Here is a 13,348-nt window from a genome sequence, read left to right as displayed (position 1 = left end):
GGGATTGGGCATTGCCCCCCCCCCCCCCGCCCCCTGGGAGAAGAGTGGACACTAGGCTTGCAGAGCCAGCACTGCCGCTGCGCTGAGGCGTGACGGGCCGATACAGATCACATATGTCCGGGGCTACAGTGTGCTGTTTGGGTGTCCGTGCATGCAGTGCAGTGACCACCACAGGCCAGCTGGTCAGCCCTGTGTCGCCGGGCCTAGCCCGGCTCTTTTCTGTAGTGACAACACTTAAGATCTGCTATTCCAGCACGTCTCAGGCACATGGAGCAGTGTCAATGCCTGTGATCGTCACCGGGCTGTGCACGAGGTCCCCAGGTCTTGTTCACCTTTCACCCGGCACCATGTGCACGCGCACCCATACCTCCCTGCCCCGCCCCGCCCCGGCCCCGGGCAGCCACACTTCTGCTGTTTCTGGGAGCTCAGCATTTTCAGAGTCTGCATGGAAGTGAGGTTGTGCAGTATTTTTCTTTCTGAATCTGTCTTAAGTATTTTCCACTTTGCATAATGTCCTCCAGGTTCATTCATCTTGTCACGAATGACCAGGGCTAATTCTTTTTTAAAGCTAACGAATCTTCCCGTTGTGTGCATATAGCACGTTTCCTCATCTGTTGCGTGCTGGCAGGTGTTCCGGTTGCTTCCGTGTCTTGGCTGTGGTGAACAGTCCTGTGACGAACCTGGGGGTGCAGGCACGTCTTGGAGGGAGTGATTTTATTTCCTGTTGACATATTCCCAGAGGTTGGAATACTGGATCATATGGGTCATACTTCTATCTGTAATTTTTTGAGAAGCCCCCATACTGTTTCCCATGGTGGCTACGCCAGTTCACGTCCCCACCAGCGCTGGCAGTCTGGTGTCCAGTTGAGAATACCCGCCCTAACTGGTGTGAGGTAAGACCTCATGTGATCCTCATGTGGGTTTCCCTGATGATGACGGGTGCTGAGCACCTTCTCGTGGACCGGTTGGCTGTCTGTATCCTTTGGGGAAATTTCTATCTTGATCCTTTGCCCACTTTTAATTGGGTGTTTGTTTTTTTGCTGTTGAGTTGTGTGAGTTCCTTACGTGTATTGGATATTAACCCTTTATCTGATAGATGGTTTGCAAATATTTTCTCCATCGCCTTGCATTTTGCTGAAGGTTGGATGCAGTCCCCTGGTTCATTTTTGCTTTTGTTGCCTGTGCTTTGGGTGTCAAAATAAAAGAAATCATCACCAAGATGAACCTCAATGAGCTTTTCCCTTGTTTCCTTCCAGGATTTTTATTTTTTTTTATTTTATTTTTATTTTTTTTTTTAAAGATTTTATTTATTTATTCGACAGAGAGAGAGACACAGCCAGCGAGAGAGGGAACACAAGCAGGGGGAGTGGGAGAGGAAGAAGCAGGCTCCCAGCAGAGGAGCCTGATGTGGGGCTCGATCCCATAACGCCAGGATCACGCCCTGAGCCGAAGGCAGATGCTTAACCGCTGCGCCACCCAGGCGCCCCTCCTTCCAGGATTTTTATGGTAGCAGGTCTTTATATTGAGCTGATTTTGTGTGTGTGGTGTGAGATTGGGGGTCCGTTACTGTTGTTCTCCATGTGGCTATCTGGTTTTCTTAACGCTGTTCCTTGAAGAGCCTGACCTTTCCCCACCGTGAATCCTTGGCATCTTTGTCGAGTATTAGTTGAATGTATATGCGTGGATTTCCTTCTGGGCTCCGTATTCTCTCCCATTGGTGTGCGTGTCTGTTGTTAGGCCAGTATCATGTGGTTTGATTACGACCGTTTTGTGGTAGTTTGAAATCAGGAAGTGTGATGCCTCCAGGCTTGTTCTTACTCAAGATTTCTTTAGCTACTCAGGGTCTTTTGTGGTTTTATACTAAATTTAGGATTAATTTTTCTGTTCCTGTGAAAAAATTTTGGTAGTGGTTGCATTGAATCTACACTGTGCTTTGGGTAGTACGGACATTTTAACAGCATTATGTCTTCCAGTCCATAAGCACAGACGGTCTTTTTATTTGTGTCTTGTTAATGTTTCTTTCATCAGTGTCCTACAGCTTTCAGTCTGCAGGTCTTTCACCTCCTTGCTTAGATTTATTTCTAAGTGTTTTATTGTTTTTTTGATGCTGTTGCAGTAGAATTGTTTTCTTTTTTGGATTGTTCGTTGTTAGCGTATAGGAACGCACCTGACTTTTGCATGTCGATTCTGTATGCTGCGACAGTCTACTGAATTCACTGGTGAGTTCTAACAGTTTTCTGGTGGAGTCTTATTTCCTACATGTTAGATCATGTCATCTGCAGGGACAGTTTTACTCATTCCCTACAGAATTGGTTGCCTCTTATTTCTTTTTCTTGTCTGATTGCTTTGGCTAGGACTTCCAGTACCATGTTGCATAGGAGTGGAGAGAGTGGGCATCCTTGTCTTATTCCTGACCTCAGGGGGAGAGCTGTCAGCTTCTCACTGCTTCTCACTGCTGAGTGTGATGTGAGCTGTGGGCTTTCCCGTGTGGTCGTTATTATGGTGAAGCACTTTTCTTTGGTACCTAGGTAATTTTTATCATTAAATCATGTTGAAGTTTATCAAGTGCTGTTTGTGCATCTGTTGAGATGATCGTATGATTTTTATCCTACATCCTGTTAATGTGTTGCGTACCATTGCTTGATTTGTGCATGTTGAACCATCCGTGCAGCCTGGGGATAAATCCCATTCAGTCATGGTGTGCGACCCTCTTTTTTCTTCTTTTTTTTTTTAAATTTATTTATTTGAGACAGCGAGTGTGCACGTGTGGAGGGGAGGGGCAGGGGGAGAGGGAGAGAGAGAGAACCCCAGGCAGACTCTGCACACTGAGCATGGAGCCTAACATGGGGCTCGGTCCCACGACCCTGAGGTCATGACCTGAGCCAAAATCCAGAGTCAGTTCAACCGATGAGTCACTCACGTGCCCGAATTGTGACCCTCCTAATGTGCTGTGGAACGTGGTTTTGTAGCACTTTGTCGCGGATTTCTGCACCTGTGTTCATCAGGATATTGGCCTGTGCTTTGGTTTTCCTGTAGCATCTTTGCCTGACTTTGGCATCAGGCTAATGATGCTGGCCTCGTAAGATGAGTTTGGAATTGATTCTTCCTGATTTTTGGGGAGGATTTTGAGAAGAATTGGTAATAATTCTTCTTTAAATGTTTGGTAGAATTCACTGGTGAAACCAACTGGTCCTGGGCCCTTCTTTGTTGGGAGATTTTTATTACCAGTTCAGCCTCTTTACTTGTTACTAGTCTGTTTGGATCTTCTGTTTCTTCGTGTTTTGTGTGTGTTTTTTTTTTTAAGATTTTATTTGTTTGTTTGACAGAGTGAGCACAAGCAGCGGGAGCAGCAGACAGAGGGAGGGGGAGAAGCAGGCTCCCCGCTGAGCAGGGAGCCGGATGGGGAGCTCAGTCCCAGGACTCTGGGATCCCCACCGGAGCCGAAGGCCTGAGCCCCCCAGGCGCCTCTTTTCGTGGTTTATTCTCCGGTGCGCGAGTGTTCCCCAGGAGTCTGTCCGTTTCTTTGAGGCTGTTCTGCGGTTTGGTGGTCGTCACCCATAGGTCTTACACGCCTTCGTGTTTCCGTGCTGTCTGTGGCAATGTCTTCCCTTTTGTTTCCGATTTTATGTCCGTTGTATTTCTTTTTTTACTGAGTTTAGTGAAAGATTTGTCAATTTTATTTATCTTTTCAGAGCGGCTCTTAGTTTCTGTCCTCTTTTCTGTCCTCTTTTCTGTAGTTGTGTCAACCTGTGCTCTGCGGGGTGATGGCAGAGACTCCCGCCCCACCATCTTTCTGACGTCCCAGACCAGTCCTTCGTTTCCTGTCTCGGTGCAGGAATGTGGCGACTTTGGGACGGGCCTCTGGTTGTCCAGCTCCAAATTACACCTCTGTGGCAGTGGTTCTGGAACTTGGTGCACGTCTGAATGGCCTCAAGGCTGTGGGTCCCTCCCTGGGAGGTTGTGACTCAGTGGGGGGTGTGGGGGCTGGGCCGAAACGTCGTACCTGTGGTGAGTTCCTGGACAACGCTCCTGCGCTGGTCCCCACCCACACTCCGAGAGTCCTGCCCCCGTGTGAGCACCTGGCCTTCTGAGCGGAAGGGACCGAGCCCTGCAGGGGGTCTGAGGCTCTACCGCGGAGAGCCTCTCGGGGTGGGCCTGCTCTGGGTGTGGGAGAGGCGTCGGCTGCTTGGGTCACAGCAGCGGCCTCAGGGGTGCAGATGTCTCCTTCTGATGAGCTGCACTCAGCCAGGGTCACCTGCCAGAACCCAGGCTCTGGGTGAGCAGCACACCTGCTTGCGTGGCAGCAAGCTTGTCTTGTGGCTGCCATCCACGTGGGGCGGGCTCTGCCTCTTGGGGCCTCTGCCAGAGGAAAACCACGAGCGGGTGGGTGCTGCTGCCCGGTTCGGCCCCTGATGACTGGCCGGTGTCTCCTTTTCCCTTCCACTTGGTCACAAATCGACGTGTAAAGTAGAGAAGAGGCAGGAGGCCTGAGGCTTTTGTCTGGCAGCGTGCTGGGGTTTCAGTAGCAGCTTCTCACCTCCAGATAAAAATAGCCACACGAGGTCTTGGTGCAGCCTCCACCTGTCACAAGGGGCGTGTGGGCCTGGGACATGTGTCTGAGCGCAGTGGTCACCTGGGGGCCTGGCTGGAGGACGTGTCCCTGGACCAGGAAGGGCTGTGGGAGCTGCTGGGCCTGACGTGGCTCTGTGGACACCCCAGTTTCTCTGCACGCCCTGTCTGCCTGATACGTACTCCCGCGTGCCGCCTTCTGTGGAGCGCCTGGCTCTGTGTCCGCTGCCCCTCTTCCTGTGTTGCCTCCACGCTCTGCGCTCCCAGCCAGCCCCACTGACTGGCAGACCCTGGGTCAGCTGGGCTGGGGTGGAGCTCAAGGGCCCAGCTCCAGCCTTGCTGCTGTGGCCGGCTCGGGATGGTGAATTTCCAGCCAGCCTGCTGATCCCCGGCCCCTGGCCTCCCTTCTGAGCCCCTCTGTAAGCCTCGTGCCTGAGCAGTCCCCCCATTACCTCCAGACCCCCTGACGCACAGGACGAGCACCAGCGTGCTGGTCACATACGTCCTGTCCTTCCCTCCCTTCCCAGTGGGAGACTGCAGTGCGGCATGCCAGGGGTCAGGCAGGCTCACAGGAGTGACAGATATCTGAGTCCCCATGCGGGGCACACGTGGGTTCCTACAGGCCTCCATCCAGCCCCCAGCATGTGAATGCTGGCTGCTTCCTGCCTGGGAACCTGAAACTGCAGTCTGTGGGCCCTGCTCGGACTCCCTCCAAGACCCCAGGCAGCGACCACTGCCGCCCGGCCCCCAGACCTCGTACGCCTGTCCGACGGCTCGGGGTGCACTCTCGTCCTCTTCTCCTGGGTGTGAGCTGGGCTTTCCTTGAGGCCTCAGCATCTCTGGAGGAGCCGGGAGCCTGGACGTTGGGGAGTGGAAAGGACACCGCAGATGCCTGAGGAGTGTGGGAGGCCTGACAGCTCGCTCCTGCTCAGGCGGCAGCCTGGCCGTAGCAGGAATCTCAAGGGGAAGGCGGGAGTAGATCACTGCGGAGCCAGGCGGGATGCGCCGGACAGACGCAGCCTGGCCAGCAGCTGCACCGTAGACAAGCGGCTTTCTCTGCGGACGCAGGACACCTCACAGGCAGACCCATGCCCGCCTGCCGCCTTAGCCGGGGACTTCTCCCTGCTCCCAGCTGTTCCCCGCTGTTCCCCAGCTGCCTGGGACATGCCCATGCAGGTGGGGTGACACTCGTAGGGACAGTACCGCAGGAAGGAGTGATGAGCTAAGGCCCAGCGGATGGGCTGTGACCAGCGGCCTCGGGGGCTGGCAGGTACCTGACCTGTACAGTGGGCCCGGACTCCGTAGGCACACACCTCCATCACGGCTGGTCGAGCATCACGCCCGCTTCCCAGTCTCTGGAAAGACTGGCGGCTTAGAGCTGTCTAGTGTCAGGTGTGGGCCGGGAGGTGCAGGGGTCCTGGTGTCTTGGCCACCCACGGGGATGGGCGGTTGAGGCCAGCGTGTTGCACAGGCTTCCTTGTCTGTGTGGCCTGCCTCGACTTAGGCCTGGTCGCCAGCTGACCTGCTTTGCAGTAGCGTGCTTTGGGGGGGGGGGGTCAGTTGAAGAGGTGCCCGGCACTGGGGGAGGCACGTGGAGGCCCTGGACATCTTTCTGACCAGTGCCCTGTAGGGTATCGTCTCTGGTGGATGCACTTGGACGGACTGTGTTTCCTGCTCGACCGGGAGCGTCTCCTGGGCCGCTGCTGGTGCCCGTTCTGTCCCAGTGTGGCTTGTCGGGCCACCAGCTGTGCTGCCACGCTCTCCCCGCCCCACGGGGAGCTGCACGCGCACCCTGCCCTCTTCCTCTTGTCTGCCCACCCACCCATTGTCCCTTCTGGAAGTCTAGCTGCCGTGCGACAGGAGCCTCCCCGCCCTCATCAGCACTGGGGCCACAGTCCCGGCTTGGCGCACATGTCCCCTCTCCCTGGTGCTCTGTGGCCTCTGTGTCTCATGATGTGTAGATGCAGCCAGTCAAGGCTGGTGGAGTCTGGGTGAGGGTGACCATTCTTCAGTCCTGTGGGGGCCTCTCTGCTGCCCCTTCCCCAGCTCCCTCGATGCTGCCAGCTGTCCTGTGCGCGTGAGCCAGAGGGCGCATGCCCCTCCCGCACCCACAGGTCTGGTCCTGAGGAGAGTCGGCACGCCCAGCAAGAGGCTCTGTCCTGTGCTGCCCGCCCATACCCGTCCCATCCCCTGGTCGTGCGGCTCCTCGGCTGTGGGCTTGAGTCAGCAGCCCATCCCGTGGCCTCCCCAGCCTGAGCCCCCGCGTGCTTGGGGTCCTGGACACACAGGGCCTCCTATGGGGGACGTGTGACAGGTTGTGGGATGGCGTTTGGGGATGGCGAGCTTCCTGCTCTTGGAAACTTCTTCCTTCGTTAGTAGAACAGACCCTCTCCCCCTCCCTGACTTGTCCTCCAGGGTGCGGGGGGCACGTGCTCCAGACCGCGTTCTCACTGGAGCGTGACGCACACGCCGTCTGCCGCAGCAGTCCCTCCCTGCCTGTGGGCACGCTGCTCTGACTCTGTCCTCTGGGTGGAGACGGCCCGTGTCTCTGGCTCAGCACCTCTGGGGTGGGGGGCGTCCTCCGCTGTCCCATCGCCTCTGCGGGACACGTTAGTTGTCAGCGTCTGTCTCGTTGAGCGTGACGGATCCCCTCGTACGGTGTGGGCTCTCCGGCCGGCCCGGAGGGAGGGTGGCAGAGCCTCCCGGCCTCCCTCCCTGGGCGGCATTTTCCTGACGGCTGCCCCGAGGAGGGACTCCCTCAGGGAGATGCGGGTGAACGCTTGGTTCCCAGTGCAGGGTTGACTTTCCTCCAAGTCGGGTTTCTGCCAGCTCCTCTGCTTTCCCGGGATCTCTGCAGCCCTCACAGGTCTTCGTCATAGTTGTGCCGTTTCCAAGCCCTGCATCGTGCGAGGATTGGAGAAGCATGGCACCTGCATCTCTCTCGTGCAGTGACTGGGATGTTGAGCGGGGCACCAAGCCTCTTGGATCAGCGTCTGCCTGTTCATCACGGTCTCTGCACCCCTGCTCAGCCGTGTCCTCACAGAGACCGTAGTGAAGTGTCTGCACCCCTGCTCACCCATGTCCTCGCAGAGACCGTGGTGCCGGACCCCTGCTCACCCGCGTCCTCGCAGAGACCGTAGTGAAGTGTCTGCACCCCTGCTCAGCCGTGTCCTCGCAGAGACCGTAGTGAAGTGTCTGCACCCCTGCTCACCCATGTCCTCGCAGAGACCGTGGTGCCACACCCCTGCTCACCCGCAACCTCGTAGAGACCGTAGTGAGTGTCTGCACCCCTACTCACCCGCGACCTCGCAGAGACCGTGGTGAAGTGTGTGCACCCGTCTGCAGTGTCCTGGCCGCTGGGCCCTGTCTGCTGCCCAGACTGCCCCGGGGGTCACCGCTCCATTTCTGCGGCTTGCTTGCCGAATCTGCGTGCAGGAGCCCAGCTGACGCCTGGCGAGCCCATGGGCTGACTCTGCCCTGCACTGTCCTCCGTTTCTGGCTGACCTGCAGGGGGCCGTGCCCGAGGCCGTGTGGGGACACTGGTGCCGCCACTGTGCTCACAGACGCAGCGCAGCGTGTGGGTTCGCCCCTTGCCGGGGGCACCGGGCGGTTTCTGGCGTTCGCCACCGCAGTGCAGCTGGGTGCGGTTTTGTGCAGATCAGCCGGGCACACGTTCTGTGGTTTCCCATGAACACATTCGTGGGGTGGGATCACTGAGCAAGAGGTGACGCGTGTTAGACTTGAGGCAAAACCCAGGTCTTTCCGCAGAGTGGTTTCCTGGTTCTTATCTCCGCCGTCCGTCCCGAGTCCTAGGATTGCCCGCGTTCTTTGTTTCTGCCAATTGGACGGGTGCGGAGCGGCCCTTTGCAGTGGGGCTCGATGGGCGTTTCCTGGCTTCTAGCGGAGCTGACGCCCTTTCCGTGCACTCGTGGGTACAGATGCTTTTCCTCGGGGAAACGTCTGTCTCGTGCCCTCTTTTCCGTCACTGCTCCGTAGCTGTTCTGTCTCTGCGGCCGGCACCGAGCAGATGGGCAAGGTGGGGAGGCCCTGGCCCTGGGCTGGACGTCATCCCCTGCATGAGCGCTGTCACCGCCGCCCCGAGTGGGGGGTGGGGACACACTGCCCGGGGCCTTCCGCCCTGGGGGCAGCATGTGTCCCCTCCCCTCTCCCTGACAAGCCGCTTACAAATGCCAGCCCGGAACGCAGGTGCCGCTCCTGGCTGCGTCCTGGCCCCGCAGAGTGGCTCTCGTTCTGTCCGTCCGTGTGTGTACGGTCTCTCTCGGGGGGCCATGAGTTTACAGATAGGCCACCACAGCGTGGATGTTCCTTTGCCGCCTCTCCCGGCCTCCCTTCACACATCACGTCCTGCCCACGAGAGGTGGTCTCTGCAGTGCCCGCCAGCCCCCCACCTGCCCACCTGATGGCTGTGCTCATTCGTCTGTGCCTGGCTTGAGGTGAGGCTGAGGCAGGGGGCTGCGAGGAGCTCCCAGGGCTGGCTCACATGAAGCCCAGCACTTGGTCCTAACCGCTGGCGTTGGGTTTGGGTTTCCGGCTCGGTCTTGTCACTGGGTTTTCGCAGTCTGCATTGCTGTGGCGGTGAGTCCTATCCCGTCCCGCCTGTGTTCACCGTGTTTTCAGTTCCGCTCCTGGCAGTGTTGCTCATGTGGGCTCGCGAAGTACTGATGAGCTTTTAGCAGGAGCCCTGGCCTCGTCGACAGGGTTGGCGTGTCGGAAGCACGTGTGCTTGGGAGGCTTGATGGATGCACGCAGACATTGTCACGACAAGGTGCAGGTCTCCCATGGCCCGAGGACCCAGCACGGCTGGCCTCGTCGGTGGCCACCTTCCAGCCTCCTCCCTACAGGCCTCAGGAGCCGGGTGCTGGGACCCCACAGGGTGCCCTGGGCATGGAGGCGGTGCATGAGCTCTGCATGTCCGTCGCTGGTCGCTCCAGGAGGGACAGGGTTTCCAGTCTGCGGGCTGGTTTGGTCCCTGCTCACAGTCAGGCCATTCCCCGTGGCTGCCACGTTGGCACCGTGTCTCTGCTGCTTCCGCACAGAGGTGGCCGCCGGCACGTAAGATAGTGGTACAACGACTCATTTGCTACATCTGCTTTTACTGTCTTCTGGGAATGGTGTGTGACCGCTTCTGTCCCTGTGTGGTGCATGCTGGCCTGACACTGCTCGCCACGCTTGTGGCGTTGAGGCCAGGGGCACACGGGACCTATGAGGACCTGGGTCTGGTGGACCCTGGCTCTGGGTGCTGGTGGGCTGCTCTGGACTTCAGTCTGCTGCCTGTTCTGCGGTGGCGTCCGTGGACACGCAATGTGCCAGCTGGACTGGCCAGGCCGGAGGGCGGCCACCCCTGCGCTCCTGCCTGGGTCGCCGGGACCTGGCCTGGCACTGCTGTTGGCCCTGATGGTCAAGAACCTCCCTGGGCCAGGCCCCAGGGAGGATCCTAGAGATCCATTTAGGGGACGGTGGTCAGGGGACATGAGGGGCTTTCCTGGATGTTGGCTCTGTCGGGAAAGTCACCCTCATGGCTTCTTCCAGAATGTGAGCTTGCCGGGAGGACATGCACTGCAGTCCTCTTGCCAGGGGCGTGAAAACGTCATCAGGAGCATCTCTGCCCCCATAACTGCACTGTTGCTCCAGGCAGCAGGTTTGGGGTGGGCTTCCCGCTAGGTTTCCCAGCACTCCACCCTGGCCCCCGTCACCTGCTCCAGGCAGCGGGCATGCTGGGCTGCCTTACAGCCCCCGAGGCACCTGTACTAAGTGGGCAGTGGGGGCCGTGGCGGTGACGGAGACTGACCACTGACCCTGGTTTCTGTCTTGTCTCAAAGGCTCAGCTGTCACAGGCCCTGGAGGAGCTGGGAGGCCAGAAGCAGAGAGCAGACATGGTGAGTCTCTTGGTGATGGTCTTTGTGGCACAGGGAGCCCAGGGCGTGGGGTGCTTTAGACCCTGGGCGGGGAGGGAATCATGTCTCTGTCACATAGGTGTCCTGATGGTCACAGCGTGTCCCTTCGTCAGAAACGGAGGTGGGGATGGGAAGGGCGTGGGGCTTGGAAGCCAGGGCCTGGCCCCTGGATGACTCTGACGTGGGGCCCCCCACGCTCTTTCTGCTCCACATCATGACCCACCCAACACGGAGCCGATGCAAAAACCCTCCTGATCACTGCTTGACCCCCTTGGCCAGGTTGTCATTCGTTGTCCCCCGGCTCTGGGCCCACGGCGGCCCTGCCTCACAGGGTATGTGGATGCAGATGCCCCCCCACCGGGCTCCGACGCCCGCGTTGCCCTGCTGAGCGCCAAGTGTGCTCCTCGGCCGTGTGGCCATGTGCCTCCTTCTCGGACCACGTCTGGGCCCCTCCCCGGGTGGGCTGCCTGCAGGGCTGGGCGCAGTTGTGGGCAGGCGCTGCTGACTCCCCTGGGCACCCAGCATAGAGAGGCTTCCTTACCAGCATCTGGGGGACAGACAGCATTGGTTTTGAAGCATCTTTGTCCCACACAAGCTGCAGGCCCTTCTTGCTGCTCCAGCCCGTGGTCTGGTCTCTGTGGGGACCCAGCCACCAGGGTCACAGGAGGGTCACAGGGCACATCTGCACGTGTTGTGGGGGCAGCTCTGCCCCAGGCCACACGCCAGCCAGTTGGGGTTGGGGCAGGCTCAGGGACTCACATCACGGGTCGGGGTTCATGGTGCGTGGGCATCGCTTGTCAGCCCCTAACCTTGAGCGGGTCATCTGGCCTTCACCTGCAACGTAGGAGTGGCCCACAAGTTGGCATGCCACGTCCTTGGGTTTGTTTCGTCCGTCTGCAGCCGTCCCCACAGCCTTAGGCTGTCCAGCTGTGTCTTACTGCAGCTGTCGCTGTCGGCCGTAGCGGAGGGTGGGGATGGGGAGACCGAAACGGCCCACTTGTGAGGCAGGGGCCTGAGGATGGGACGGGATGAGGCCCAGGCACCAGCACCCGGGAGCCTGAGGCTGCCGTGCTCAGAGCCCCTGACCCGCAGGGATACGTGGTGGGCGTTGGTCAGACCGGCTGTGCCGCAGCTAGGTACACGTTAGGTAGAGCGCGGGTCCAAAGGTCAAACACAGCAGGATGGCCTGGGCAGTGGGTGGGGAGTCCCAAGTGGGATGGGAAGATTGGGGAGGGCAAGTCAGGAGAGAAGCATGGGGGTCTGAGATGCTGTTGGCTGTTGGGTACCTGGGCCCGGGGGTGTGAGCTCCCATGTCAAGGCCCTCCAAGCACCTGGCGTGTGTCCGTCCTCCGGAGCCGGTGAACGTAGCCAGGAGGGTAGAGCCTGAGGTTCGAGCCCCATGGGGCTGCTCCAGCACCTGGACATGTGGCCCAGGGAGGGTGGCCCCACCCACCAGGAACTGGGAGGCATCCCCGCAGCACTTAGTCTGTAAGCCCGCTGGTCTTTCCACTGCAGGGCCACTGTGGGTGCGTCTGGTCCCCTGAGTGTCTTGAGTTCTCTGCAGCGGGCATTCATTGTTGACTGAGGGGGAGCAATCGTGCCTCTGCTTAGAGTTTTTGCCCTCATCTGGCGGGAAAAGGGGCTCGGGACCCAGGCAGGCCCTGATGGGGGAGCCTGCCCTCATTGAGCCTGGGGTAGGGAGCTTTATAAACTGTCGGCCTAGCTCGCGCAAGTGTGCTTAACTAATGGGACTGTGGGTGGGGACAGCCTGGGGGTGAAGAAACCTGGGGGGAGACCCTGACGTGTGGGTCAGCACGCATCGTTCCCTCGGCTTTGACCTGAGTGGAAATGTGCCCGAGGGCCGTGTGTCCGTGCTGCGCACACCGCGGGAGGAATGAGGATGGAGTTGTGCCGACCGCAGGCCCAGCCCTCTTTCCCTCGCTCCTGGGGGCTTGGAAAGGACAGAAGCTCCCGTGGTGGGGCTGCAGGGGCCGCTGCGTCTCATTGTGGGGATGCCTGAGGGACGTGGGGCTGGAGGGTGTCTTTCCCGCCTGCGTGTTCCCTTGTTTGCTGCCCATAAAGTTTCTTTTCGTTGTGTAAAGCTCCCTTGAGACTTAACATACTGAAGCCCAGTTCCACCTCTAGGCCAATTACGTTAGCACTCGTGGGGGTGGGCGGCCCACTTCTCCCCAGGCGATGCTGACCTCCTCCAGGGCGGACAGGCCTATAGACCTGGCGCCCCTGCCTCCGTGCAGGGGCCCCTCCCCAGGCGTGGCGGGGCCCTTGGGGGTGATGCTCCTTGGGGAGTTTGGGTGAAACGTCCCCATGGCTCCAGCCCCGCGGAGCTGGGGAGGCGGGTGGGGACCTGCTCTTCCCCCAGTGCATTCCTGGCTGTGCCCGAAGGTGCAGGCACTCTGGGGCACACAGGCGGGACGCCGTGGGTGTCTTCTTCCTTGGATCTGGGCTGTAGCTGTCACCTCCGCAGGTTTAATCTCTGGCTTCTGATTGTCAGATTTTGAGCTCGTTCCCGTTTGGTTCTCTTCTCTCTCTCCTTCTCGCTTAGTAGCACCCAGCGGAGCGCAGCAGGCACTCCCTCAGAGGCTGTGAGCCTGTTCTTCCCTCCATCCTCCCCGGGCAGCACCTTCTGCGTCCTGAGCACATGAGGGCCAGGTGGGCCCCCAGCCCATGAGGAGGCAGCCGCAGCCCTGCTGTGAACCGCAGTTGGTGTGGGAGCTTGACAGCAGGGACCACGGCCAGAGCTCCCTGTGACACGGGGACCGAGCGACCCTGCGTCTCGCTCTGTGGCCCTCGCCCTGTTTCGGGGACAATCGTGGCGATGGGTGTGACGGGGGGGGCACCTTCCT

General features: G+C 59.2%; 1 protein-coding gene across 1 annotated transcript in view; it reads left to right on the top strand.

Annotated features, from left to right (window-relative positions):
- MAD1L1 (mitotic arrest deficient 1 like 1) overlaps nt 1–13,348 on the top strand; it is a 346,750-nt gene that overhangs the window by 184,866 nt on the left and 148,536 nt on the right. Inside the window, exon 13 of the mRNA XM_040634676.1 lies at nt 10,410–10,466. Within this exon, the coding sequence (XP_040490610.1) occupies nt 10,410–10,466 (57 nt within the window). The remainder of the gene's footprint in view (nt 1–10,409; nt 10,467–13,348) is intronic.

Source organism: Ursus maritimus, unplaced genomic scaffold, assembly GCF_017311325.1.
Source record: "Ursus maritimus isolate PB19 unplaced genomic scaffold, ASM1731132v1 scaffold_2, whole genome shotgun sequence".
NCBI lineage: Eukaryota > Metazoa > Chordata > Mammalia > Carnivora > Ursidae > Ursus > Ursus maritimus.
The sequence above is the reverse complement of the archived record's forward strand: the minus strand, read 5'-3'. Positions and strand labels throughout refer to the sequence as shown.